At 36.6% G+C, this 26,827-nt stretch overlaps 1 protein-coding gene and 1 long non-coding RNA gene across 4 annotated transcripts in view; one reads left to right on the top strand and one right to left on the bottom strand.

Moving 5' to 3' along the window:
• The window catches only part of LOC122981822 (galactose-specific lectin nattectin-like), a 4,312-nt gene extending 1,651 nt beyond the window's left edge, over nt 1-2,661 (top strand). Inside the window, exons 2-5 of the mRNA XM_044350610.1 lie at nt 811-835; nt 1,342-1,427; nt 1,925-2,059; nt 2,395-2,661. Coding sequence (XP_044206545.1) covers nt 811-835; nt 1,342-1,427; nt 1,925-2,059; nt 2,395-2,583 — 435 coding nt within the window. The 3' untranslated portion in view covers nt 2,584-2,661. The remainder of the gene's footprint in view (nt 1-810; nt 836-1,341; nt 1,428-1,924; nt 2,060-2,394) is intronic.
• On the bottom strand, nt 1,151-26,783 carry LOC122981824. 3 transcript variants are annotated; one of them, XR_006403313.1, is made up of 6 exons: nt 26,222-26,783; nt 24,856-24,972; nt 10,433-10,511; nt 9,615-9,674; nt 1,930-2,098; nt 1,151-1,507 (listed from the first exon to the last, which is right to left on the bottom strand). It is a non-coding gene; the product is annotated as an uncharacterized LOC122981824 (long non-coding RNA). The 3 variants fall into 3 exon arrangements; XR_006403314.1 differs by having other exon boundaries at nt 1,151-1,431; nt 26,222-26,782; XR_006403312.1 differs by lacking the exon at nt 1,151-1,507 and having other exon boundaries at nt 1,957-2,043; nt 26,222-26,733.
• Between the last annotated feature and the right edge of the window lie 44 nt (nt 26,784-26,827).

Here is a 26,827-nt window from a genome sequence, read left to right as displayed (position 1 = left end):
TTCACTGTGGACTTTATTCTGCATTAAACAAAGACCTTGGTGAAGTGATGCCAAGTGCCCAAGCATAACCATAAAAAGGTTTAATAATAGTATCACTACATTCAGATATTGAATTGCAAGATCAGATATTTTGTCAGGGAAAAAAAAGAAAAGAAAAAGAAATGTCACCAAACTTTTTAAGCTCAAATTATAGTTGCCACGTCCGCTAGGGTCCGCGTGACGTAAATCTCGTCATCAGAGGGTGTGCGCGTGGGCTCTGTGCGGACATCCGTGTACCTGCAATTTGTTGTGTCCATGCAGACCTGTCCGCACCAGTCCGCGCGGTCACAACATTGTGTTCCTGTAGAGGGCGATCTACTGCGCATGTGTGGGGCACGTTTTCCGAACGGATCCCAGAAGGTAGTATAAACACATCAACTACCCGTCCGTGTCCGCGTGCGTCCGCTCAGGAGTATAAATGAAGCATGACTCATACATTCAGTATCAACATTTTTGCAACAATTATAATTTGGGCAGCATTACGTTTCCTTCTAAACATATTTGCTGTTGCAATTCAGTAGTAGATAAATGTAATTTCTAGGAGACGGAGTTGCAGGGTTAACCAAGAGAAACGATTGGTCTTAAATTAGAACCATCCTGGGGAGATGCTTGAGTTGCTTTTACAGTGTCTTTTCCACATACAGCATGGACTACACATAATGTTAGTTTTCTCATTATATTTACTACATAAAAATCTGTGGAGCTGCTGAATTAAACACTGAAATGTGCAGATTCCGAGCTTATTAAATAACCTGTTGTTTGTGTTCACAGGCCATAGATAACCCAGACCAGCAAGGTTGGTAACTGTGACTTTTATTTTTTAGATTTGTTTGGCTGTTGTAATCATTCCAGTTAATTATTTCAAAGAAGTACAGGGTATGCACTGACATTTTTTCATGAGACTATCCCCCTACCCACCGCTGCCTGTAGGGCTGCAACTAACTGTTATTTTCATTATCGATTATTATTATTATTATTATTATTTTCTTGCTTGATTGATTAGTTGTTTGGTCCATAAAATGTCAGAAAATGGTGATAAATGTTAATCACTGTTTCCCAAAGTCTAAGATGCAACCTCAACTGTTTTGTCCACAACCCAAAGATATTCAGTTTACTGTCATAGAGACTAAAGACACCAGAAAAATTCACATTTGAGAAGCTGGAAACAGAATTTGGAAATTTTTTTGTGGAGGATGTTATAGCAGCATATTAACACCCTTTTTATTGGAATGACATGTTCATCACTAATAAGTGTAATGTCCACATGTGCACCTCATTTCTAACATGGCGAGTGTGTTGCAGTTTCTGGCTGTCCTCCTGGTTGGACTCAGTTTGGTTCTCGCTGCTTCATTTTCTTCCGCATTGCAAGGGCTTGGACTGATGCAGAGGTATCTGATGCAACAAAAACTATTATTCCTTTGTTTACACTGGTGCTATGTTGTCGAACAGCCTTCCGTTAAATATCTAGCTGTTAAAAGATGAAAGGGGCTTATAGAAGTCAGGTCAGAACTTATTTATGGAACTGGGCCACAGATTTAAAATAAAATCTTCAAATGACATTTTTACTTTAGCCATCAAATTGTCTTTGCTGTACTGAGGTATTTTAATGCAGGTGTTTTTTGTTGTTTTTTTTAATTGTGGTGATGTGCATTTGCATTTTACTGTTTAGTTTTATGTTGAATGTCTTGTGTTTCTTTACGTTTCTTTGGCTTTTAACATCTTGGAACCATGTTTGATATTACTGTAATTCCTCTGTAAGTCCTATATATTATGTATAAATATATATATATATATATACACACACACACATCTTCCTTTCTCTTGCTCTATTTCTCTGTACTCCCATCCCTCCATCTAATTCTTGTACCTCTGCTTCTCACTCTAGCGTACCTGCATTTCTGCTGGTGGGAATCTGGCCTCGATCCACAGTGCTGATGAAAACAGCTTCCTCAGAGACCTGATTGTAAGAGTGACTGGCCATCCTTTTCATACCTGGATCGGGGGCTTCGATGCAGTGAAAGTGAGACATACAAACACACAGAATCTGATGCAGCTCTTTCTGCAATTAGAGACAATGATCAATATTTTTCACCATTTTCTGATATTTTATGGACTGAACAACTAATCATTTTAGAGACCAAATGACTAATTGATGAATCAAAACAAAAAAACAACAGATGAATTACACAACAACAACAAACAACCAAACAAAAAATCCAACACAAGACTCTCCGGGATATTTTGTGAGGCTTTGGTAATTATTGAGACAGCAGGTTGCTGCTTTGTTGTATTTGGTTGTATGATATTGTCATGTGTTCTCATTATTTTTGTGTTATATTATATTTCCTCTTTCAGGAGAGAACGTGGATGTGGACTGATGGCTCAAGGTTTGACTACAGACGCTGGAGTGTCGGGCAACCAGACAACCATGGAGGAGTAGAAAACTGTATCGAGATGAACTGGGGAGGTACAAATATCTTTTCTTCACTTCCTGATGTTGATTTTTATTGTGGAGAAATAATGACGCCTGAAAATATTTTTTGAACAATACAGTGTGCTGTATGGTCATGTGTTGCCTCTGTTGGTATATTAGTAGGTATACTCAAAGCATTCTTAAGATTTGTCTGAATAAGCTTTAGAAAATGTACACATATGGACATTTAGATGTAATCTTATCCATTGATTTAGTTTGAAAAAAACTAAACTCTGTAAAACATTTATAATGGCTTTGCTTTGTTTGTCAATCTCTCCCTACAGGAAACTTTTGGAACGATGGCAGGTGTTCCTGGACAAGACCTTTTGTTTGTGCCAAGGATCTGTGATACATCCTACCATGTGCCACCATGCCTGCCTTGATGAGGAATTCACTTCCTCTTTAATGTCAGGCTCTACTGACAGTCCAAGTAAAATCAAATACTTCCAGATCAGTAAACAATAGAAATTGTGTGATTATTAATTCTGATTTTTGATTATTTGATAACATTGAGTTAATGGATTTAGAGGAAAAGCTGCTTCACTAAGATGGTTTAATGGGATTTTTTTGTCTGTATAGTCATATACACATCTAGGCTAATATAAGAAACTGAAAGAAGAATATCTACTATTATTCCACTGACAAAAACAATACTCTGAAACAGCTTGTGCCTGTAGAAAAAAAGTTCTCTTTCTCATTTTACTTAAGTTAATGTTGACAAAACAGTAAGCGGACATGAGGCGTTTAGAGCTTCCATCAGCACAGAGACCCTTCTACTAAGACCGAAGGAGACGCACCATAAAAGTCGATATTTATTAAAACTCACAACTCAAGTAAAAACAGTGCAGATGACATGAGTTTGAACTTAATTGCAATATTGTGGAAGCCTTGCTGTACATACTGGATCACATGTATGTCTTCAAACTGTGTGCTTTGTTTAACAGCCGACTGGTTTGTTTCTCTTGTAAAATGTCCCAAAGCTGTATTTTCTTTTTTGTTTTTACCAATTTTAACTTTTGAAATTATGTAATCAACCAACAAATCAGATACACATAAACCATGTTCTTCATTGAAAGCATATTTTTGTCTGGTCTTGATTTCTTGGCTTTGTTCACATTTCAAGTATTTCTTAAATAGTTAAAGATAAATGACTTATATTTTAAAGACAAGAGAAGAGAGACACAGAATCAGAATTAAAAAACAGTTCTAAATGTTTGACTCAGACCAACACACCAAAACCAGCCACGTTTACTATTTCTATGTGTGTTAAACTTGAATCAAAAATATTGGTGTTATTCCTGTCCTTTAGAAGGGGATAAATACCATAGATTTATATAATCAGGTAAACTACAAAATTACACATTAATCCTACATAGCTTGAAAACACCACAAATTGTGGCTTTACAGTACATGTACCGAGCAGATTCAAGATATTAATACAGATTTACTATAGATCTGTAATGGAAGAAGTATTCAGATCCTTTACTTCAGTAAAAGTACCAATACAGCAATGTAAAAATACTCCATTAAAAGTAAAAGTCCTGCATAAAAAAATCCTACTACAGTAAGAGTACTATGAGTTTGATGTAGTTAAAGTATTGCAGTAAAAGTACATCAGTATTATGAGCTTGATGTAGTTAAAGTATTGCAGTAAAAGTACATAAGTATTATGAGCTTGATGTAGTTAAAGTATTGCAGAAAAAGTACATAAGTATTATGAGCTTGATGTAGTTAAAGTATTGCAGTAAAAGTACATAAGTATTATGAGCTTGATGTAGTTAAAGTATTGCAGTAAAAGTAGTGGTTTGGTCCCTCTGACTGATATATTATTATATATGACATCATTAGATTATTAATAGTGAAACTAAAGCTGTCAAATAAATGTAGTGGAGTAGAAAGTACAATATTTCCCTCTGAAATGTAGTGGAGTGGAAGTAGAAAGTAGCATCACATGGAAATACTCAAGTAAAGTACAAGTATCCACGTACTTGAGTAGCAAACTTAGTTACTTTCAACCACTGCTGCACATAGTAATACACCACAGATTTACTGTGTGTTTGATCACTATACATAGTCACACTTTCCCATTTTTTTTATGCAAAGGAAATATTGTTTATGAGAAATTAGCACACTTTACCCCACTGGTTCTCAAAATGTGGGGTGGGCCCCCTGGTGGGGGACAGAAGCATTGCAAGGAGGGACACGTGATGAGGGACGAGCAGAATCATTAATTAAGTCTGATTCATGTGAATAAACTAACAACAGTGAACTGAATATCTTTGGGTTGTGGACAAAACAAAACATTTGAGGACGTCATCTTGGACTCTGTAAAACAGTGATAGTCTGTTTTCACTACTTTCTGACATTTTAAGGACCAAACAACTAATCGATTAATTGAGAAAATCAAATTTATTGATAATGAAAATAATGGTTACAGCCCTAACTGAGACAGCAAAATGACATGTAATGGATCCTTCTTATATGTATTTTCACTAAGCAAACATGTAAAAACTAAAATATTAAAGCTTGTTGATTATATACCTTTATGGACTGAGTGTACAGTCACTGCAACAAACATTTGTGGTTTATTTTTTTCCACATGACAAAGTTTGTCTGTCCCTCAGGTTCAGTATCTGTGTAGCAGGAGAACCTTGTTTTTACAGTTTGGGCATTTTTACTCATACAGAGGTGATAGAAGAGACTTCTGTACACTAAGATCTATGCAGTGTTTCACTTGATCACTTTTTTTCAAAGTGAAACACTGCATTGATTCAAGCTTGCAGAAATCTCCTCTATCAGTTTGGACTCATTGATGCTTCCAGCGGCTTAGCAAAGACTCCTGCATTATACTCATAAAGAGGCGTAAGGAAACAGAGTTCATTTGAATTAAATAACATTGAACTTGGCTAGTTTTGTTAGTAATTTCCTTGATGTGATTAATTATTAATACAATTCTAGTTCTAATAATTAATACAATTCTAACAATTATTTTCATTATCAATTAATCTGTCGCTTATTTTCTTAATTAATTGATTAGCTGTTTAGTTCATAAAATGTCAGAAAATGGTAAAAAAAAATATTGATCACTGTTTCTCCAAGCCCAAAATGACGTTCTCAAATGTCTTATTTTGTCACAACCCAAAGATATTCAGTTTACTGTCATAGAGACTAAAGAAACCAAAAAAATATGGAATCAGAGAATTTGGACATTTTTTCTTTAAAAAAAAAGAAAGACTTCAAACGATTAATTGATTATCAACATAGCTGGAAATTAATTTAATAGTTGGCAACTAATAGATTAATCAATTAATCACTACAGCTCTAATCTTGTAAATTTCTTTTACATGTGTTTCCATTACTTTTTAAGAACACGTAAAATGCCATTACTTTCCATGGTTTTTCATGAACATAATATTAATAAATCAGTACACTCAATGCATTTATGTGTACATGGATGTTGAGTCCTCAGAAGCAAAAGTCAATAATCATGACTGGTAGAGCACATCAATTACATGATTTATTCATGCATGGTTGTTTCAGGCAGACACCCTTTCTCATCTTTGTTTATCCCAGGAGGCAATAAAGTGCAAAGATGATGAATCCAAAAACACTTTCTCTGTATTACCTTATTTTCACAGACTTCTTCAGCTATGGGAAACCTGAAGAACTTCAGTGACAACAAAGCTCATTAACATTATGATTTTCAGCACTGAAATGCCTGACTACTGGAGACTTTTTTTCAGCATGATTCATAACGGATTGTTTGTGTTCAAAAATCCTAGTTTTTAAATGTCATTATGGTTTGTCAAAATAAAACAGGAACAAAGGACATCTGACCACAGCGTTGGCAAAATATTAGAGTTACCTTCAACAATTACTACAAAAGGGCATTTTATTTAAAAGACTATATTGTAAAATTTGACACCAATGCATTTCCTGGCAAACATTCCCAGTTTGATGGAAGAACATCTAAGTAAAATAAAATAAAAGTGGTGTTAAATGTGAATCTGCCTTTGATGTAGAAGTTCCAGCCAGCTGATGAAGGAATGAAATGACTACCTCTGATCAGAAAGGGACACTGTCACTTACACAATTATGACAAGGATGTAACAAGGATAACTTCAATGTTTTGTTTACATTTTATGTTACCAAGACAGAACACTGAATGTGTGAACACAAATATTCCCATCAGAACCATGATCGTCAGTCTCCAGTAGCTAGACGAATGCTCATGTTCATAATGTTAATGAAAAAGTTTGACATAATTAGGTTCAGTGAGGTTTATTTTGATTGTGAGGACATACTTTACTGAGCATTGTTGTTTAGAGGACAGTTTCTCCTATTAGTTACATTGTTGCACTTAATTATGTCATAAAGCTCACTTGTGCTTGGTTGTAACGATGATAACAATGATGCATGTAACAATGTTTGCCTGCTTCCTATGGACACACAACGAAATAAACTCACATACATATGTCGCACATACTCACTGCCCATCCAGACCACCCTCCTGGACGAATGAGTGCAACATATGTAGGTAAGGTGAGGCGTGTTTTTGTATCAGTAACGGTTAACTTTCTGCTAACTGCTAACAGCTAACTGCTAACTGTCATTTTGACTGAAAGCTTCAGGTTCACAGCAACTACACTTTTGGCCCGGGATGAGCTGGGTACTTCAGAACAAAACCAGTGGTTCTGCTTTGATTAATTTCATTATAACAGTATTTTATATAACTTTATTAGAACAGTACTTTAACTTTATTGTAACATTACTTTATTTAACTTAACTTTATTAACTACTTTATTTAACTCTACAATAACGATAATTTATTTACTTTATTATAAAAGTACTTTATTTAACTTTATTAACAGTACTTTAACATTACTTTAACTGAACTTTATTAACAGTACTTTATTTAACTCTATTATAACAGTAATTTATTTAACTTTATTATAACATCACTTTAACTTAACTATATTAACAGTACTTTAATTAAATACATTATAACAGTACTTTAATATTGTAACTCTAGTTTATTTAGTAGTTTAGTACCTTAGCATTTTACATCAGTTTAGAGAAGATTTCAAAATATCGAGAATTAGGGCTGGGCAACATGGACTATAAATAATATCGTAACTGCAACGTGAAATGTTTCTGAATGATGATAGACGAAGGGAAATGTACCCAGCTTTTACTCTATTAGCACTTCCTCACACATACATTACCATTTTTAGACTCAATGTTATTGCTGTCAACTTCCTCAAAATCCATAGCATTTAGTGGGAAATATTTTACACAACCAGTTTGCTTTTATTTAGTTTTTTGAAGCTGATCAGTGGATTGTGAGAACATACACCTGAAGCAATAAATAGATAGGAAATTGGATACCATAAAGCACAATTCATAGCTTTTCTAAACTTTTCAGGATCCAACAATTTGTTGTTCTTTTGTTTTAATTTGATTTTAAGAGGGGACATCATACCTATTGAAAATATTACATTTTTCAAGCTTCAAATTTTAATAATAAAACATAGGCATATAAAATGGTGTGTTTCTGTGTATGAAATTTCTTTCTTGAATATTGCAGCACAAATCATATAGAGAAGGTCAAAATTTTTGGATGAGAGAACACTGTCAAACTTCTGATAAGTACATGTAACATACTTTCAAAACTAAGCTGATAGTAGCATTAACATATACTTGAACTATGTACATGAGCACATTTTTAAATGTATGATAATAGCACACTTTAAATGTTTACATATAGCTTCAAATCACTGCAGTATTTGTATAATTGGCAGGAATATACTATATAAGGGCATAAAAATTACCATGTAAAAATATTATTTTAAAGCATAACTTTCAGTTAAAATTTTACACTAATACAGACAAATAGACTTTTGAATAATATACTAAATAAAATGGAAAGCAGTACACTTTTAGTAGGTATGCTAATGGCTATATTTAAGTGAAGTTCAAATTTCAGCATACATTTTATAAATATAGTATAGTATAAATATAGTATTAAAAGCATAAGTAAAAATGTAAGATTGAAGAGTATTTCTTGGGTAAAGCTTTGCATTAATACACTTTGAAAAGAATATATTTATTCACATCCAGGATAACATTCTTAAATAGTGTACTTTAAATAAGTATACAAAAGCACAGCTTGCGTCGGTGTTGCCTCTGTCCACCAAAAATTTGTCTTTTTATCTAGTTTTGGCCTCTTTCTAATGGCATACTTTTGGTTTTGGATCGTCCTTTACCACAACGCCTGGATCGCAAATAACAGAGAAACTACTTGAGCACACACTCACAACCCCCGCACAAACCGCAAATCAAAAGGTGACCGCATATTTGCATTCTTAGCCCCAACTCTGTGGAATCATCCTCCACAATCTGTTCGGCTGAATCCTTGGACTGTTTTAAACAACGCCTCAAAACCCATTTCTATTGGCAAGCCTTTCTATAGACCTCCCTTCTTGTTCCCATGTCCTGCTTTATTTCATTCTGGTTGATTTATCTCTGTGTCATGTTTGTCTATTTTATTAATCTATGTGTTTCAATTTTGCATGTGTCTGTGAAGCGCTTTGTAACTGTTTGTTTTAAAAAGTGCTATATAACCACGTCGGGCTGCGGTGAAATCGAAGGGCTTCTGTCACAGGCATGTAGATGTCTTCAGACCCGGGCTGTTTTCAGACAGTGCAAGGAGATAAACATCACTTCCTTTGTCCACTATTTTGCCTGCTGCTGGGGCTGCTTCGCTGAAATTTTCTAGGGGGCGCTATTCAGCCAGTTTGCAACACTGATGGAATATTGTCATGTAGGAGTCAGGAGTCTTATCAATAAGGATGCACGATATTGGATTTTTTGCCGATATCCGATATGCAGATATTTCCAGCTCACTGTGGCCAATTGCTGATGCCGATACCAATATATGTGTATATTTTTTTCCAGCTGGCTGAGGAGACTATTATGCATGCAAGCATAAATTGTACTAAGTATGATCAAGAAAGACAACATATGAAGACTGGAGTTCAGGAGCTCAGGAGGCACACAATACAATTGTCATTGTGTCAGCCAATAAAATAAATCTACTCACCTCAGAGGTCGTCTCTGCATATGTTCGTGATGCCACGTGTAACTATGTATTTCTGATGATCTGAATAGAGTGAGACACACAAAGAAGCATAAGTTGAATACGGCTTTATTTCCGGCCGGGGTTCTGTCACATGCAAATACAATGAACAACAAGCCAACTTGAGCTGGGATCTTTTATACCTTGCCACTTCTTTAACATATGTTTTCCATTATCAGTGGACTTCTCCTTTGTATGATGAGTTATGATATGGACCTGTTAATATGTCGTTCCTATCAAGCCACTGAATTTACACCTAAGGGCCCCACACTTGATGTTGTTCCAGTTTGTCTTATTGACACATGAACATGGTGCCTCAACTAAAGGTTTCTTACATTCCTTAAGATGCATGAAGCACAAAGAAAATACCTACTATCAGCTGCATCATTGGGATTCCCTGTGGCAATGGGGCATCTCTGCCACTAAGAGAGGAGAGTTTGGGGCCCTCCCAGATTTCACACCAAAGTGTGAACTGCAGGACAGGCTGAGAGTTGTAGTCTGTGTGAGCAGCTTTTTGGCGCTCTTGTTTTGTTTCAGGGATTAAAGGACAAAGGTGTTCTTGTGGTCAGGCTTCAGAATTTATAGGTAGGCCTACCTTTGTCTGACCACATGGTTGAGGCCCAACAATACCGACAACCAGGAGTCCACTGGCTTGATTTTCTCCCTGTTATTCAACTATCTAATCAGACAATTGAGGCGGCTATGTATGAAAGCCTAGCAGTTCTACGTCTTAATAAAGTGATGTCACACACACACACACATAATCTCTCTCTCTCTCTCACCTTCCTGACACAGCTCTGTGCAACTCTGAAGTAGTTAACGATCGGGGCAGAGTTTCCCTACCGTCACAATGGTGAAAACCTGTCAAGAGACAATATGGTCTGACTTTAACACTGCAATACCTTTATGTTCAACTTTATGGAAATAAACAAACCCTCCTACCACCAAGGATTCTCTGATCAGAATAATTTCCATAGTGTACCAACTCTTATCAGTTTAGCAAGGTTGCATTTCCTCATAGTTGACGTATGTCCATCTTTGCAGTGCCTGCAGCAGCCTTTTTTAAAACTTTCATCGGCAAGTGCCCTACGTTATCCCTGCAAACATCAAGATGGGGAGCATTGTGGGCCATCTTTTTCACACTGGGGCTTTGTGCTCATGCATTATCAATGGATGGTCTGCCTCTCTTCAGGGTATTGATTTGAATGAGAGAGGTTACCAGCTGACTTTTCATGACTTCCTTTTCAGGGATCTGCAGGGTTTTACAGTTACGCTTGAAATGCAGCCGGGCACTGACCACTCCAAGGATGAATGTGTGCCAAAATATGTACAAATACCAGCATGTGGACCTCATGTGAACTTGTACTTGGCTGTAAAGGAATAAAGCAAATCGATCCCACCCATGAATCAGCTGTACGTCTTCACAGTGGTTGATCTGCTCCCTTAAATGGAGGACTTGGTGGATTTGTCCCACCAGTCAGCCTTGTCACCTGGGTGTAGACCATCACAAGTGGAGAGAAGAGTAACTGACCCGATGGTCATACCACCTCACAGCACAGATGTGACTTTGCTCCACCCTGAAGTCAAAGCTCCCTCTGCCCTGTGTTCTCAGCTTCTTCGTTTCTGCTAACCTGAAGTTTGGTACACTCACAGGGCATACTGTTCCAACAAAGTGGATTTCATGCTCAAGGAGTTTGATGAATAGAGGCACTCAGACTTGGTGCATTTACCCTGCATACTCCCTTGGTACATGTCAGAGTTTCAGAGTATGCCTGCATGCATATGTTATCTGATTCCACTGAACTTCCCATTAAAAGGAATCATCATTTCATCCACAGAGTTATGCTCCCCTGGCACTATCTGTAAACATTTATCATCCAACCATGGCCTGATCTTCCAATGTTTGTTTTTTCTGAAGCAGTGAGGTTGTTGACAAAGTGGGTGAAATGAAAATAAGTAAGGGAAATGGTCATGAGGCATAACATCGGCTACAGGGCCACAGCGCATCTTGGCTTCCCAGTAAATTCTGACATTAGGCATTTGTACTATGCCCATTCAGAAGTACATGCCTATCATTTGTTCTAGCTCTTTAAAAGATATGTCAGCATGTGTCCCATGGTTCTGGAGACCGTACTGATTGCTCTTGACAATACATGACATTCTGAAGCATCTATGAGGAGACAAATCTGTGTATATATATATAAAAACATATATATGAAGCACATAGGAAGCACAATTGATGAATTGACTCAGTGATGGGACCTTTTGTGTAAATAAGTGATGTTTTTGCAACATTAAAACAAATCCCTCCAGATCACATGTATTATACTTAAAAAAAAAAATATTAATCACTAAACATCTTTAGAATAAAGGAAAAAAATATTTCATGCCAAATACTTACTTGGAAAATAGTTGAAATTGGACCAAAAGAGAGAGCTGGGGGTCAGTGGGAGACAGACATGTTGTTTGAACTTAAAATGTGGTATGTCTTACAGTATTAATATTTTCTAACCCAAAATGTTGCTGTGACACAGTTCAGAGTCAGGAGTGTTGGGATATGTAGGGTTTGTCTACATTCAGTCAGGAATAGGTAATACTAGACAGTTTCAAATAGATATTGCAATTGTGCGCCTCTGGGGGTTAATAGAAATGCCAAAATGCATTTTTCTGCACAGTTTATATAGTTTGTTAATGTTCTTCACTGCACAGACTGAATGCACATGAGCCATTTCTACTGTTAGCAACACATTGTGGAAACTATCTAAATATCTCACATTAAAATTTCACCTCATGTGTCTAAAAAACAATTACAATATGTTCGTAACTGAGAGACACACACTTTTCCTCTTTGTTAAAATATTAATGATGATACAGGTTAAAAGGAAAAATAACATCTCATCAGAAGAAAAATCTTTCAGATGAATGATGGACATTTTAGGGCTCCTTTGCTAATCATAGTTAACAGAAATCAAATCAAAAAACAAATGAGTTATAAAACTGAAACAGATTGTGTCCCTTCAGTAAAAGACTTCTGTGAGGGCTGGTCTTGTGTAACTTTGCTCAAACTTCCTCCTCGGTCAACTGAACAGAGATAAGAAAGGTGGAATGACCATCATGATGGTGGACGGGGTCAAGAGAGGAACGATCAAATATGGGAACTGGCATGCACATGTAATCCTAAACTCAACATAACAGCAACACATCAAAATATTGTTAATATCAGGGTCACATTAAGATTTATAACAATTTATAATAAACATTATGGTATAACTTCTTGGTAACTTGGTAACTTCATAGTTTTTACTTATTGGGCGTTAACACGCCCAGTAAGTAAACATTTAATTTCCCCATGAAATGTTTTGTAGCTGATGCATAAAAGTCCAGGCATATTATATTTTTTTAACATTGTTTAATGAGCAGTCTAACATTTACTCAAGGCTGTGGCAATGTGTAATTCATTATTAAACTGTGTCCTGTGGTCAGTGAATGACACTTCAAGTTTAAATAAGCAAAGCATCCAGACAAAGGTATAAAAAGACAGACAGTTACCTTCTGCAAGACATCCTGCTACCTTCTACTGCAACTGCAAACTCATCTGATCATCACAGCAAGGTAACCTTTTAATTCTTCATCATAGCAGCAGCTTTACAGAGAAGATTCTTGATCTACTCTTCATTTTATTTAAGATTAGATTTATTTGTCAGTGATAATCTGCAATTAACCAGTCCTAACATACAATTATTTTACAGGTCCTTCAATTTTATTCTAATTTCCTGAAAATTTTCTTTTAGTAGTATGTAGTAGTATATTTAGTATTTACAGACAGATGGTGCAATTTTGGTATAAATTGTAAGAAACAACTTTAAAAGTTTGGTAGACATTTATGTACAGGCACATAAATGTCTATTTAATAAGAACAACTTTCACAGAAATGCTCACATGTGAATGTTTACAACCAGTCACTTGTGTTTAGGATAAGGACCATGCAGTAAATGTATTCTGTTTTTCCCCAGATGGCATCTGGTTTTCAGTTGGTTTTCTTCCTCTGTATGATCAGTGGACTGCTGATTGAAGGAACTGTAAGAAAAACTTTGTTTTAGGGATTTAACTTTTTTTTTTTTTTTTGCTAAAATGTTAGTAGTTTCAGACTACTGTGTACTGTTTGTCACTCTGTGAGCCTCTTTGTCTGTTTACATTAAGACAGGAAAAACATCGCTGACACTTAAACGTAGAGTCAGGCATGTAAAATTCAATCACAAATACTGTTTGCTGTTATTTGCTTCCATTAAAAACCACTGGCCAGATACCATGTAGTTATTTCACTAAAATTATAGTTTTATCGTCTTATTTACACACAGTTTTCCATGCACTTACTAATAAAAAACAAATGATTAAAAATAGTAATTAGCTATGCACATATGTGTTACTTCATGCATCTGCTTGTCGCATTTGTGGAACGTGGATGTGAGTGTTAAAGCACTTATTCTCAAAGGCCTCTCTTTGATCTACTGTGCCTTGTACTTAATTTGTACTTTGCTTAGGACAAAAGCATCTGCCAAATTAATTAATGCGAATGTACTACCTGTGGAGTGGAAAATGGCAAATAGTGCTGAAATGTTTAGTCAATAAATTGGTAAGTTGATTGACAGAAAACGTAGTTGCTAAGTTCTATATGATCGTAAATTAAATATCTTTGAATTTTGAACTCAGCTGGACAGAAAATGCTATTTGAATATGTCACCTTGTTCTCTAGGAAACTGTGATGGAAATTTTCTATCCTTTTTTTTACCATTTAATAGAAAACACAAATAATCTATTAATTGTAAACGTGATGGAGAAACATATAATTATTAGTTGCACGTAATTATGATTGATGAACAGAACATGTTAAGTGGCACAATATCATACCAGCCCTGGTTTAAAGCTATTGGATTGTTGACATTGCAGTTTTTCCAAATCAATATTTAGATATTTGTGTTATTTGAATTCCAAAAATCAGGATAGGTATCATTTCCAGGCAAATGCAATCAGGCCTCCCTCAGCTATCTACTTTTGAGGAGCTGACGTAAATCCGGTCCAGGACTCTTGTTGCATCTCACCCTTCCCCGTTTCCTGTTATCTCTCCACTATCACTATCTAATAAAAGCATGAAATGCTCCAAAATATAACACAAAAAGAAAATACAACCAAGTTATTCCATATGAAGACCTTTCCAAGCTTAGCGAACAGTAAAAGATGATTCCCAAGTCACAATTCATCAGTTAGCTCCATTAAATGGCAACAATGACAACAGTCACACAAATCAAATTGTTTACCAAGTGGGTATAGATAAGATGATAAAATAAAAACAAAAAAGTGCAAATTTCACACTAATTTAATGAATGTGTTGTTCATTTCCACAGTGGTCCACCAGAGTTAAACGCTGGTCAGGTTGGTCGATTTGCCTTGTTCAAACTTAAATTGCTTTGGATGTTCATACAGACACATGTTTCCTGATAGGACACTAATACACTGGGCTGCATGTTAACCCCAACAGGGGAAGCTATGCTTCAATTCAGTCCAGATTTGAGAATTGACTGACATTATTTATTAATTTATTAATTCTAAGACTGATTAATTAATTAATTATTCTAATGGTATAGTTGAGGTGGTTGGGGCTATTAAAGGTAAAAGATTTTAAGGAATTTATTTAAAAATCGAGTGAGTAGGATGTAAAACTTTCTCACTCTCTTATCAGATTGTGGCCATATCCTCTCTCCTTTCTGCCTACCGTTACATTTGTGTTGCAGGCTGTCGTGGTGGTTGGACAAGGCATGGCTCTCGCTGTTTCATCGTTCAAACCAGCAAACTGACCATGGCTGATGCAGAGGTACTTGGTTAATCATTCTTTACTGGCCTACACGTTGGCCATGATGACCATGTTTTAGCTATGTAGAGCCTGTATATATTTCTCTCTTCTCTTTCAGCTCACCCGTTATGTACTTTCTCTCACACGTTTTATATTGTTTTTCTCTTACTCCCTTGTCAGAGTACCTGCATTGCTCTTGGTGGGAACCTGGCCTCAATCCACAATTACGGGGAGCAATCGGCCATCAGGCAACTGATTTACAACAAGTGCCATTCACATGCACATGCCTGGATTGGGATGTTTGATGCAATTCAGGTGAGACATTTTTAGAACATTTTCAAACCTACATTGTTTAGTCCGGTTGATTCAGACGCTGGTGCAGACCGAAACAACCGCAAAGAGGCCCTTTAGAGGAATTCTTGTTACAAATGAATTGTTTGTACAAGGTGTACTCTGCAAATCTGTGCACGTTCTCGCTCCCACCCCAGACAGATCTGATCAATGAGCAGAGTGAACAGAATGTTCTTTTGTGGCTTTTTGTGATGCATTGTGGTTTGCTTGTGAAAAGAAAAGAAACCATCAAACCACCAACTAATGACTGAAACATCTGCCTCCACATCATCTGTTGAGTGTTTGATGGTTATTTATTTGTGCTTTAGAACGTAACCGCCATGAAACAATCACAAAATAATGTCTGATTTTGTCTCATTCACCGGCTTTGTTCTTGCGACTGCTGGTCCCTCTCTTCATTCAAACTTTAGCTTGCTCGACCACGATTGCTCTGAGCTCATTTATGCTCTCTTTTTCTCTCATTCTTTTTTTAAAATGAGTTGGGAAGCCGACGACAAAGCCTAACATTACTTTTAACATTAACAAACGAATAGAAATGTCCTCTCCTCATCCTAAACTGATACTAGAGTAGTTCCTTTTTGTGTGAAGCAGCCTTTTTGTGTGTGTTTGACCAAATAACAATAGTCATCTCAAACCCAGAACCCAGAGTTCCTGTACTTTTGGAAGGTAAACCTCCCCCAGCATGGACTTTTTGGGGGGTAAAGCAATCTCACTGGAGCTTCATTTAGACCCTGGTACCTCTGGTGGAAATGCCGGTTCTTAGTCCCCGGAGAAAGTCCCTGTGGTCAAAACACAGCTTTTGATGTGTAAAATCTGTGGAGTTTCCCTTTAACCTTAAGGTGGAAACAGCAGGGTCACTACATCACACAGCCATGTTTAATGAGTGAAAAAACCATAAGACCAGATGTATAAGGATCTGTCTGATTAAGCTCAGCAGGCAAGAATGACTAATAAATCATATTGTATGTTCACTTTACTGTAATCTCCTGTCAGTTCCTCCAAACATTCTGTGGGTGAATTTATCACACTGCTAGAATACAGGGCCTGGTTGTATAAATCTGCACACAACAGCTGAAAAACACATGGCCTGTATTTTCTTTAATGGGATCCCATAATATCTGTTCAGTAGACTGTCCGTTTTTTCCTTGCAGATTAAGGCAAAAAATGCTAAACCCTCAAACCCTGTATCCTCTAGCAAATCAAGAATCTGCAATTAGTGCAGTTGTTCAAAAATCAATTTTCTCTTCCAGGAGGGGAACTGGATGTGGACTGATGGTTCCAAAGTTGTCTTCACACACTGGAATAATGGAGAGCCGAACAATTACTTCAACGAACACTGCGCAGTGATCAACTGGAACGGTACAAATATTATTTCACAACTTCCCAATGGTGATTTTTTTTTTTTTGTTGAGAAGAAGCAAAACTGGTGAAGCAAAAATGTGTGGTATGTTTATGTGTTGTGTTTATACTACTGTTCATACTCTTGTCTGGATTTGTATGAAGAATAAGTATTACATTACAGGGTTCTATATGCAAATGTGAAAACTAATTTGGGCACCACAGAGTGAGTGACTTGGATTAGCTGAATCACAGTGCTAACCCATCTGTTGTCAAATCTGCACATTTAGGTAAAGAATATTCAGCCATGACTTTGAAAATCTTTCAGATAAAAGTAAGCTATACTTTCTGTACTCCAACACAACAAACTCCTCCAAGCACTCCTCTCTCCAACTATGTCATGGCTGAATATTTAGCTGATTTCGACAACAACTCAACTCTCGCGAGATTTCCTCGAGTGAGACTTGGTTAGACACAATAACAAACAGACCACATCAAGAGAAAGGCAAAGACAAATGTTTTATTTCTCTGTATGGTACTTTCCATAATGTTGTCAAACAGTCAGTGGCAAAAACAACCACTTTTAGTGGACATACATTGACGGGGCACTATTGCCCAAAAGGATTACATTGCAGCCTGTTTCGCAGCTGCCAGCTGAAGCCCTTTCACTTGATACTAGACCAATTTCAAAAAGTGTTGCCCCCATTAGTCACTTAGACACAAAATGATGGGAAAATAGAGTCCAGGTTGAAAAATAAAGTTTCCTTTAAATACACTCTGATCAGTAAAACAAGTCAAACTCAGATGTTTATGTTGTTGTACTCTTTTCTTCTTACAGGAAACTACTGGAATGATCTCTCATGTCAGGATCGGAAACCTTTTGTTTGTGCCATGAAAGTGTGAAGCCTCCCACCATTTGCTGTCAGATGTGCCATTACAACGCCACTTCCACTACGATGACCTTACTTCCTCTTTCATACTTCGATAATATTGATGATGATATCTGATGATTTACTTTCAATTTAATGTTTAAATAGCAATACCACTCTCCTGATTATTCATATCTTCTTTCATTTACTCTTATATTTTCCCAATTTAATCTGGGTGAAAAAAAATCAATTTAAAAAAACTGAAAAATATCTGAAAAATCAATAAATATGATTTGTGAGCATAGTGAGTTCCTGCTAATTTCTCCATTTTACCTGTGTGCATGTGTGTAGCAGGTATTCCTCATATTGTGCGAACATGAGTCCCCATAACGTAAATCATAAAATCTTAGGGGTAAGACTTGGTTTAAGGTTAAAAGATGTTTTCAATGGCTTTTGTGATCTCTTTTGGATGGCTTATATGAGGCTTCAGCAGTCTGAGTTAGTCATATTAAGTGGATATCTGCCACATTTGCAGTCTTTTTAGCATCAGATTCCTTCTTTGTGTTTCCCATTGAGCTGCAGGTGGAAGTATAGTAACAAAAAGAGGAACTTTGGCACTAAAAAGACTGTAACGTTGAAAGATATCTACTTGATTTGACTCATTTGGACGCTGAAGCTTCATATTAGCTTCAGATAAACTTTTACATTTTTGCACAGAAGGAGGACTGTGGATTTTGTCCTCCATCACTTCCATTGTAAGGTCATTATGAAGGGATCTTGTAATGGTCAGTATGAACAGGACGAATGATTACAGCAAGAAAAACATGTTTCAATGTTCATTTGGGCTCCTGACTGCTGTTTTAAGACAGACCTAAAACATTGTTAATCATATGCTCAGGGTCAGGGTAAGTCTCCAGGAATGTAAGTGAATGTAATATACTCCAGGCAAGGCAATTCTATTTAAATAGCACATATCATTACAGGTGTGCTTTAGAGCAGGGGTTCTCAACTGGTCTCACTCTGGGACCCACATATTCCCATAGTCATTAAGTCGTGACCCACTTTTATAGAATTCAAACCAAGCAAACTTATTTTTCAAAAATATCCTTCGAAAACACATAAGTCATCTTTTTTGAAACATAAATACATATATTTACATGTACAAAGGGCATTTCAGAGCAGAGGAGGACCATGACAACTGCATGTAGACTACAATAAATATCAAAACTGCTCAAAATAAATAAGAAAAAATTTTTCATTTATATACTTATATCTCTCCATCAAAGCTAAAACAGCCAGAATGCGCAATAGCTTCTTTCCACAAGCCATAAGACTCATGAACAGCCAGGCACCTTAAATGTGTACATGCAAATATACATATATATGTATGTGTGTGTATGTATGTATGTATGTATATATATGTGTATATATATACATATATATATATACACACACACACACACACACACACACACACACACACACACACACACACATATATATAAATGGCGCTTCAGTTTGGATGGTTTCATACTAGGGCTGCTCAATTATGGCAAAAATCATAATCACGATTATTTTGGTCAATACTGAGATCATGATTATTTAACATGATTACTTTTTGACTCTCATTTTTGCCGATTGCCAATGCTGATATATGTACATATTTTTTTCCAGCTGGCTGAGGAGACTATTACACATGCAATCATAGATTGTACTAATGATCAAGAATGACAATATATGAGGGAAGAACTTAGGAAGACTGGAGCTCAGCATTAAAACTTCAATGAACCTGCCAAGTGGGTGCAGCAGTAGTTTTCTTTGAGTTTATTAGACAGACAGGATTAATGTGTAGGATTTAATCTTTGGTCCACAGTCTGAAGCACAAGGTGGAGGTAATGCACCTAATCCGCTGGTTGCCAACCGCTGATATAAACCAAAAAGAAGATGAAGAAGAAAACGTTTTTTCGAACAGAGTGGTACATCCTGTCAGCCGAGGGATTTCCTATCTGTGCAGCCGAACACCGGAGGACTTCCACGGACTATCACATCCTGAAGGCCCCGGTGCTTCCCCCCCCCAGGCTCCACTTCAGCTGCTTCTTCCCACTTTAACCTGAATAACTAACCGGGGCTCGATGCGCCGGTTGGATCCAAACGGAGAGCTGGGGCTAACGTTAGCTGGGAGGCTAGCGGAGGCTAACTACTCTACAAGGTGTATCACAATAAAGGATAAAATTAAAAGAATATTATGATTTTTAATGCATTATGATGATTTATTGCACTCTTCCTCATGTACACGACAAAAACCAGATAAGTTGGGTCCATAAAATGTCAGAAAATGGTGAAGGATGTCGATCAATATTCCCCAAAGCCCAAGGTGACATCTTTATATGTCCTGTTTTGTCCACAACCCAAAGATATTCAGTTTACTGTCTTAGAGGACTAAAGAAACCAGAACATTTAAGAAAAATAGAATTTGGACTTTTTTTTTTTTTTTTTTAAAAATGACTCAAAATGAATGTTTATCAAAATAGTTGGTGATTAATTAAATAGTTGAAAACTAATCATTCATTGATTAACTGTTGCAGCTCTAGTAGTAGTATTATTTTATGATAGTGTTACAGTTCTGTTCCAGTCTGGCTCTATGTCCACCAGAGACCCATTAAAAAATATATTTTTGGCCTGGCAGGGGTTCTCGTTGTTATAATTATAGGACAAACACTGAGTCAGCAAACGTTAAGTACATTCAGTAAACGTTGAGTACATTATTTCATTACTTAATTAATTAGTAATGTTTTATTGATCTGAGCAGCTGAGAGCAGCTGTGGTCGAGCGAGCTAGAGAGTGAATGAAGAGAGGGAGCGCTGGTAGCGAGAAAGCCGGTGAATCAGATCAATAAAACGTTATTTTGTTTCACAGCGGTTACGTTCTCAAGCACAAATAAACCCCCCCACACCTCCATTCGACCCTGCAGCTGAACTCCGCACCACCTGATATGGTCTGAATACAGCCTTTGACCCAGCAGTCTCCATTAGGTTGGGTGAGTTCAAAGTTGTGAAAACATGGGGGGTGTTTTGAATACACCCCCATTGTTTTCATAACTTTGAACAGGTAATTTGTTAGTCTGTCCCTCCCTCCGCAGGAAATAATGGATTAATCCTGGAAAGCTATTGATGTAGCACTTCTCTCCTTATGAAAGTAACACAGCGATTATTCGACCAATGAGAATCTAGTCGGATGAGAGCATATAATCCACCAGTCGACCAGGAGACTACAGCCCTACTGCATATTAGGGATTTTCCTTAAACACGGAAGTTACCATGAGTATGAAATTTCCCTTCAAGGCTCACTGAGAGAATTCATCAGATTACTTCATTGTTGTCTTTCGGCTGCTTACACACATGTTGATGAAGCTTAAATGGCATGTTTTCAATAAAATACTTTCACCATTTTCTGATGGGTACTTATTTTATTTATTTCCTTCCATTTAAAGGGCAAACTGATCAATGTACATTACTGCTTTTTTACATTACTGCAGAGAAAATAATTTTGATGCTCCCAAGAGCCTGACAGGACAGAGTTTGAGTGTGTGGCTCATAGACAAAATATACAAAATTGGGCTTTATGTTCTGCTTTAAAGGAAGTATTTCACTTTTATGAGAGAAAAGCTTCCTCTCTTCTCCTTGGACTGATAGCATCTCAGGGAAACTTTCTTTGCGTGAAATTGTGTTATATCCTCAAAAAGTCTTTTTCCAAAAACTGGTGTTGGAAAAGGGGGGTGATCATCTTATAATCAGGGTTGTCTTATATTCTGGCCAATGCAGTACAGTACTTACAGTATGTAGAGGAATTACAGGGGTTCATGGCTGTGATGAGAACAGTTGTGCACATACTGTGCAGCACAACTGTTGCCAGTCGCAGCTTAATTCCAGAATGGCAGAGAAAAAACCACTATAGAAAAACACTCATGACATCTTAACTACCATTTTCCAGAGATAAAAAGAATGTTTTAGGGTCTGATTAGATCAAATCTGAGCTTTTGTTCATCTTCCTAAACCCACACACCCTCATTCACATTTGATAGAGCTTGAGCATTTTTGCAAAGAAGAATGGGGAAAAATGAACTGCTAGACATGTCAAATCAGACTCACGGATGTACCGTATATTCTTTTTGTTTCCTCGATGTCCCATGTGGGGAGGCCCCCCTGGCATCTGACATGAGGAAGGCAAGTTTTACATTCCACAGCCAAAGAACTCTGACAAGGTATAAAATGACCAACTGGTTTTCCTCCATGAAATCTGTCCTCTCCTCAGCTCTGCCCGTCAACACTAAAGCAAAATATATTTCAGATGTTTATGACCTACTTATTAGGGCTGTAACTAACGACTATTTTCATTATCAATTAATCTGTCAATTATTTTCTAATTTCTTCATCGATTAGTTGTTTGGTCCATAAAATGTCAAAAAATGGTGAAAAATGTTGATGACTGTTTTCCAAAGCCCAATTCTTCAAATGTCTTGTTTTGTGGAGACCAACAGTCCACACCCCAAAAATATTCATAATATTATCATAGAGGACTAAATAAACCTGACAATATGCAACTAATAAATTAATTAATTAATCATTGCAGCTCTACTATCTATTCATTTATATACATTTAAATAGATTTTTTTTTTTAACCCTGAATGTCCCGCTGAACCCCATTCAAAAATCTGGCAGCCCAATAAAGCGTTGCTTGTTGCCACACATATAATGTACAAATAGTAAATGATTTAAAGTATTTTGCCAATCATGATCTTTCTAGCAAACTTGGCATTCAATTGAGACGCAATACTATGGATCACACCACAGATTTACTGTGTGTTTGATCACTATACATAGTCACACTTTCCCATTTTTTTTATGCAAAGGAAATATTGTTTATGAGAAATTAGCACACTTTACCCCACTGGTTCTCAAAATGTGGGGTGGGCCCCCTGGTGGGGGACAGAAGCATTGCAAGGAGGGACACGTGATGAGGGACGAGCAGAATCATTAATTAAGTCTGATTCATGTGAATAAACTAACAACAGAGAATTCTTTAGTCTCTATGACAGTGAACTGAATATCTTTGGGTTGTGGACAAAACAAAACATTTGAGGACGTCATCTTGGACTCTGTAAAACAGTGATAGTCTGTTTTCACTACTTTCTGACATTTTAAGGACCAAACAACTAATCGATTAATTGAGAAAATCAAATTTATTGATAATGAAAATAATGGTTACAGCCCTTACTGAGACAGCAAAATGACATGTAATGGATCCTTCTTATATGTATTTTCACTAAGCAAACATGTAAAAACTAAAATATTAAAGCTTGTTGATTATATACCTTTATGGACTGAGTGTGCAGTCACTGCAACAAACATTTGTGGTTTATTTTTTTCGACATGACAAAGTTTGTCTGTCCCTCAGGTTCAGTATCTGTGTAGCAGGAGAACCTTGTTTTTACGGTTTGGGCATTTTTACTCATACAGAGGTGATAGAAGAGACTTCTGCACACTTAGGTCTATGCAGTGTTTCACTTTATCACTTTTTTCAAAGTGAAACACTGCATTGATCCAAGCTTGCAGAAATCTCCTCTATCAGTTTGGACTCATTGATGCTTCCAGCGGCTTAGCAAAGACTCCTGCATTATACTCATAAAGAGACGTAAGGAAACAGAGTTCATTTGAATTAAATAACATTGAACTTGGCTAGTTTTGTTAGTAATTTCCTTGATGTGATTAATTATTAATACAATTCTAATTAGGGCTGCAACTTTCAATAATTTTCATTATCAATTAATATGTCGCTTATTTTCTTAATTAATCAATTAGTTGTCATAAAATGACAGAAAATGGTAAAAAAATATCAATAACTGTTTCCCAAAGCCCAGGGTGACGTCCTCAAATGTCTCGTTTTGTCACAACCCAAAGATATTCAGTTTACTGTCATAGAGGACTAAATAAACCAGAAAATATTCACATTTGAATAATGCACGGCAACGTACTGTTACGTAGAGAGGAATGAAAATATGAAATTGTTTGCCATCACACATTACACATTGAACAAGTAAAACTGATTGTAAAAAGAGTTTATAGAAATACCCGATGGCACAGAACACCAGATTCTGATTCTTGTCTCTAATAAATCCCGGTTATAGAGTTTGATTAGAACATGTTCTGCTACAGAATACGTGACTATATGATCATTAAGGAGGAATTTCTTTGTCATTTTATTCTTAGTCACTGTATATGCTGGAATGTATTTACTGACTATGTCCCATTAATACTTATAGGATATAGTGGGTACTTGTTGTCACTGTTGTTATTATCTTTATTAGTAGTTTTGTTGTTGTTGATTCATTGTTCATTGTTTTTTTGTTCCCTTTTGCTTCATACTATTGTTTTGCATTATGATGTAATGTTGTTTACTATCATGGACCCGAGGAGGAGTGGTTGCTACCTTGGCAGTGGCTAATGAGGATCTAAATAAATAAATTAAAATACAATGTAGAGAGCATCCCATGCAAATCTAACTTGAGCTAGTTTGTGTAATTACAGCTAACCAAATAAGACATATAAATAAGAAAACTTACAGCCAAATCATATCAGCCACTGAGTTCAGAATACATGATGTTATGTGTCAAGTCCAGTTAATGAAGTGAATGTCAGCTACAGAGATTAATACTCATGAGAAGCAGAACAAGCAGCCCTGCAGAAAGCCCGGTCACTAACACATATCCAGTCAGGTAGAGGTAATTAAATGCAGGTCTTACCTTACAGGAGCTTCTTTCTTGGCCTTGTGTCTGATTTATGAAGTCCTCAAAGTTAGTTGAGCTCACCCAGCAGGACCAGCAGGGACAGCGTTGAGTCTGGATGTTCCTCCTCTGTATCTTCAATTAAGTAATGAAAGATAATCAACGACACGATGCAGAGGTTTCTCAGTATATTAACTGCCCATTTTGTTGGCTTTTTTTGTATTAATCTCATCCTCCTCTTCCTCTATCATTTTAATCTCCTCAAGTGTCAGTTCCTTGTGTTGTTTTTCACTTGGTTTCTTTCTTTTCTTCTCTATTTCTTTTTCCTCTGCTGTGTCCCATTCTTCAAAACTTCATAATGAGTAAGTTTTGACAGCTGTGCTCTTTAATGTTAATGTTTAATGTTTTATGTGCTATGGTTACAGGTTGGGTAGCGGATGAATTTGCTTGAGCCGAACTATGTGTGCAATAAATACGTCTTTTTTTTTTTTAATCAATCAGCGGACCGAATATTTTTTCATCCAGATAGTTAGAAAAGTTGGTTACGATTTATTCTACAGGCCCTTTAGTTTTATACAAATTTCCTTTCATTTTTCTGAGTAATTTGTAGGTTATGATTTTTTTTTCATTTTACAGGAAGGGTGGTGCAAAAAAAAAAAAAACCCGGAAGAAAAGTGCTAGCTGTGCCTTATTTGTCTTGATTAATAGACTTTGTGATGAAAAGTAGCATAATGAAATAAAATGGTCGTTGGGGAAACAAAGAACCTGATAAAAACCTATTTCATAACAATTAGCTGAAATTTTTCACAATTCCATGCTTAATGTTACATTATATTTTTTGGTCTGTAATAGATTATTTCTGTCATATTTGACGTCATAACTAAGCCATCTTAACACTTTTTTTCCCCATTTCCTAAAATAATATGACCAATTACACCACCCTGTCCTGAAATTTAAGAGTTTTAAATACCTGCAAATTTCTCAGAACATTTCCAGGAAAGTAGTATAAAATCGTGAGACCTGTAATATAAGGCGTTACTGACAAGTCTGTGAGTTTTCTGAAAATATTGTTCAAACAGCGGTAAGTGTTTTGTTTTATTACCTTTTTAAAGAAACTGATGGTTAACTCTACACCGTAAATATGAACCTGCTGCACATCGCCGGCCATAAACTTGTGCCGCCGCCATTATGGTTATTGTAGTTTCCCTCCAAATTCCCGCTGTAGCCGTTAGCTTGATGATGATAATCCGTTGACTTCTTATTGTTCTCATTTCTGCTTTCTGCCCCTTTGAGCCATTGTCCACCAGCATTACCAAGTAATTACCAGCCTTATCTTGTCTCTAATGTAATGTTGGCGACGCTGTCTGCTGGAAGTGACCCTTACCTGATGCTTCTGCTGGTGGCTAATGTCGGCACTGGTACTTTCAGACTGAGCCGTTAAGTTACCGTTAGCAAAAGTTCCCGTTAGCAAAAGTTCCCTCCTGTTGACAGCACCTGCTGGAGCTTCAGCCTGAAACCTTCACAAACGGCTCTGGAAATTCTGTTTTGACACATTTCTTCACTTATCCGCACGTCTTTGGACTGTTAACAAGGATATAAAGACCTTAATGCAACCGTTTATCACCGTAATGCTGCGGCCGTTGGCATTTTTTTTTAAACCTGCTCTACGCTGCCTCTGATTGGCTTACACTGATCGTCTGATGCTGCATTCACTGCTCCTCGGATGGTCCTATCATCCTGAGCTGGGACGTCATTCTTCTGACTTGTTAAAGTGTGTTCATGAGCTTTTAAGTCATAATGTGGAAACAACACGGACGCTACAAAGATGTGTTGTATTTGGTCCCAGACTTGTTGCTGCACCAGTACATTCCCTAAAACAACTAAAATATTACTATACTTTTCTAACTAATCTAGGTCACTCTACATTGACAGCAACTAACAGTTCCAACCTGATGCCATATTGCAAATTACATGAGCAAAAAATTGATAT

This window comes from Thunnus albacares, chromosome 5, assembly GCF_914725855.1.
Source record: "Thunnus albacares chromosome 5, fThuAlb1.1, whole genome shotgun sequence".
Lineage (NCBI taxonomy): Eukaryota > Metazoa > Chordata > Actinopteri > Scombriformes > Scombridae > Thunnus > Thunnus albacares.
The sequence above is the reverse complement of the archived record's forward strand: the minus strand, read 5'-3'. Positions and strand labels throughout refer to the sequence as shown.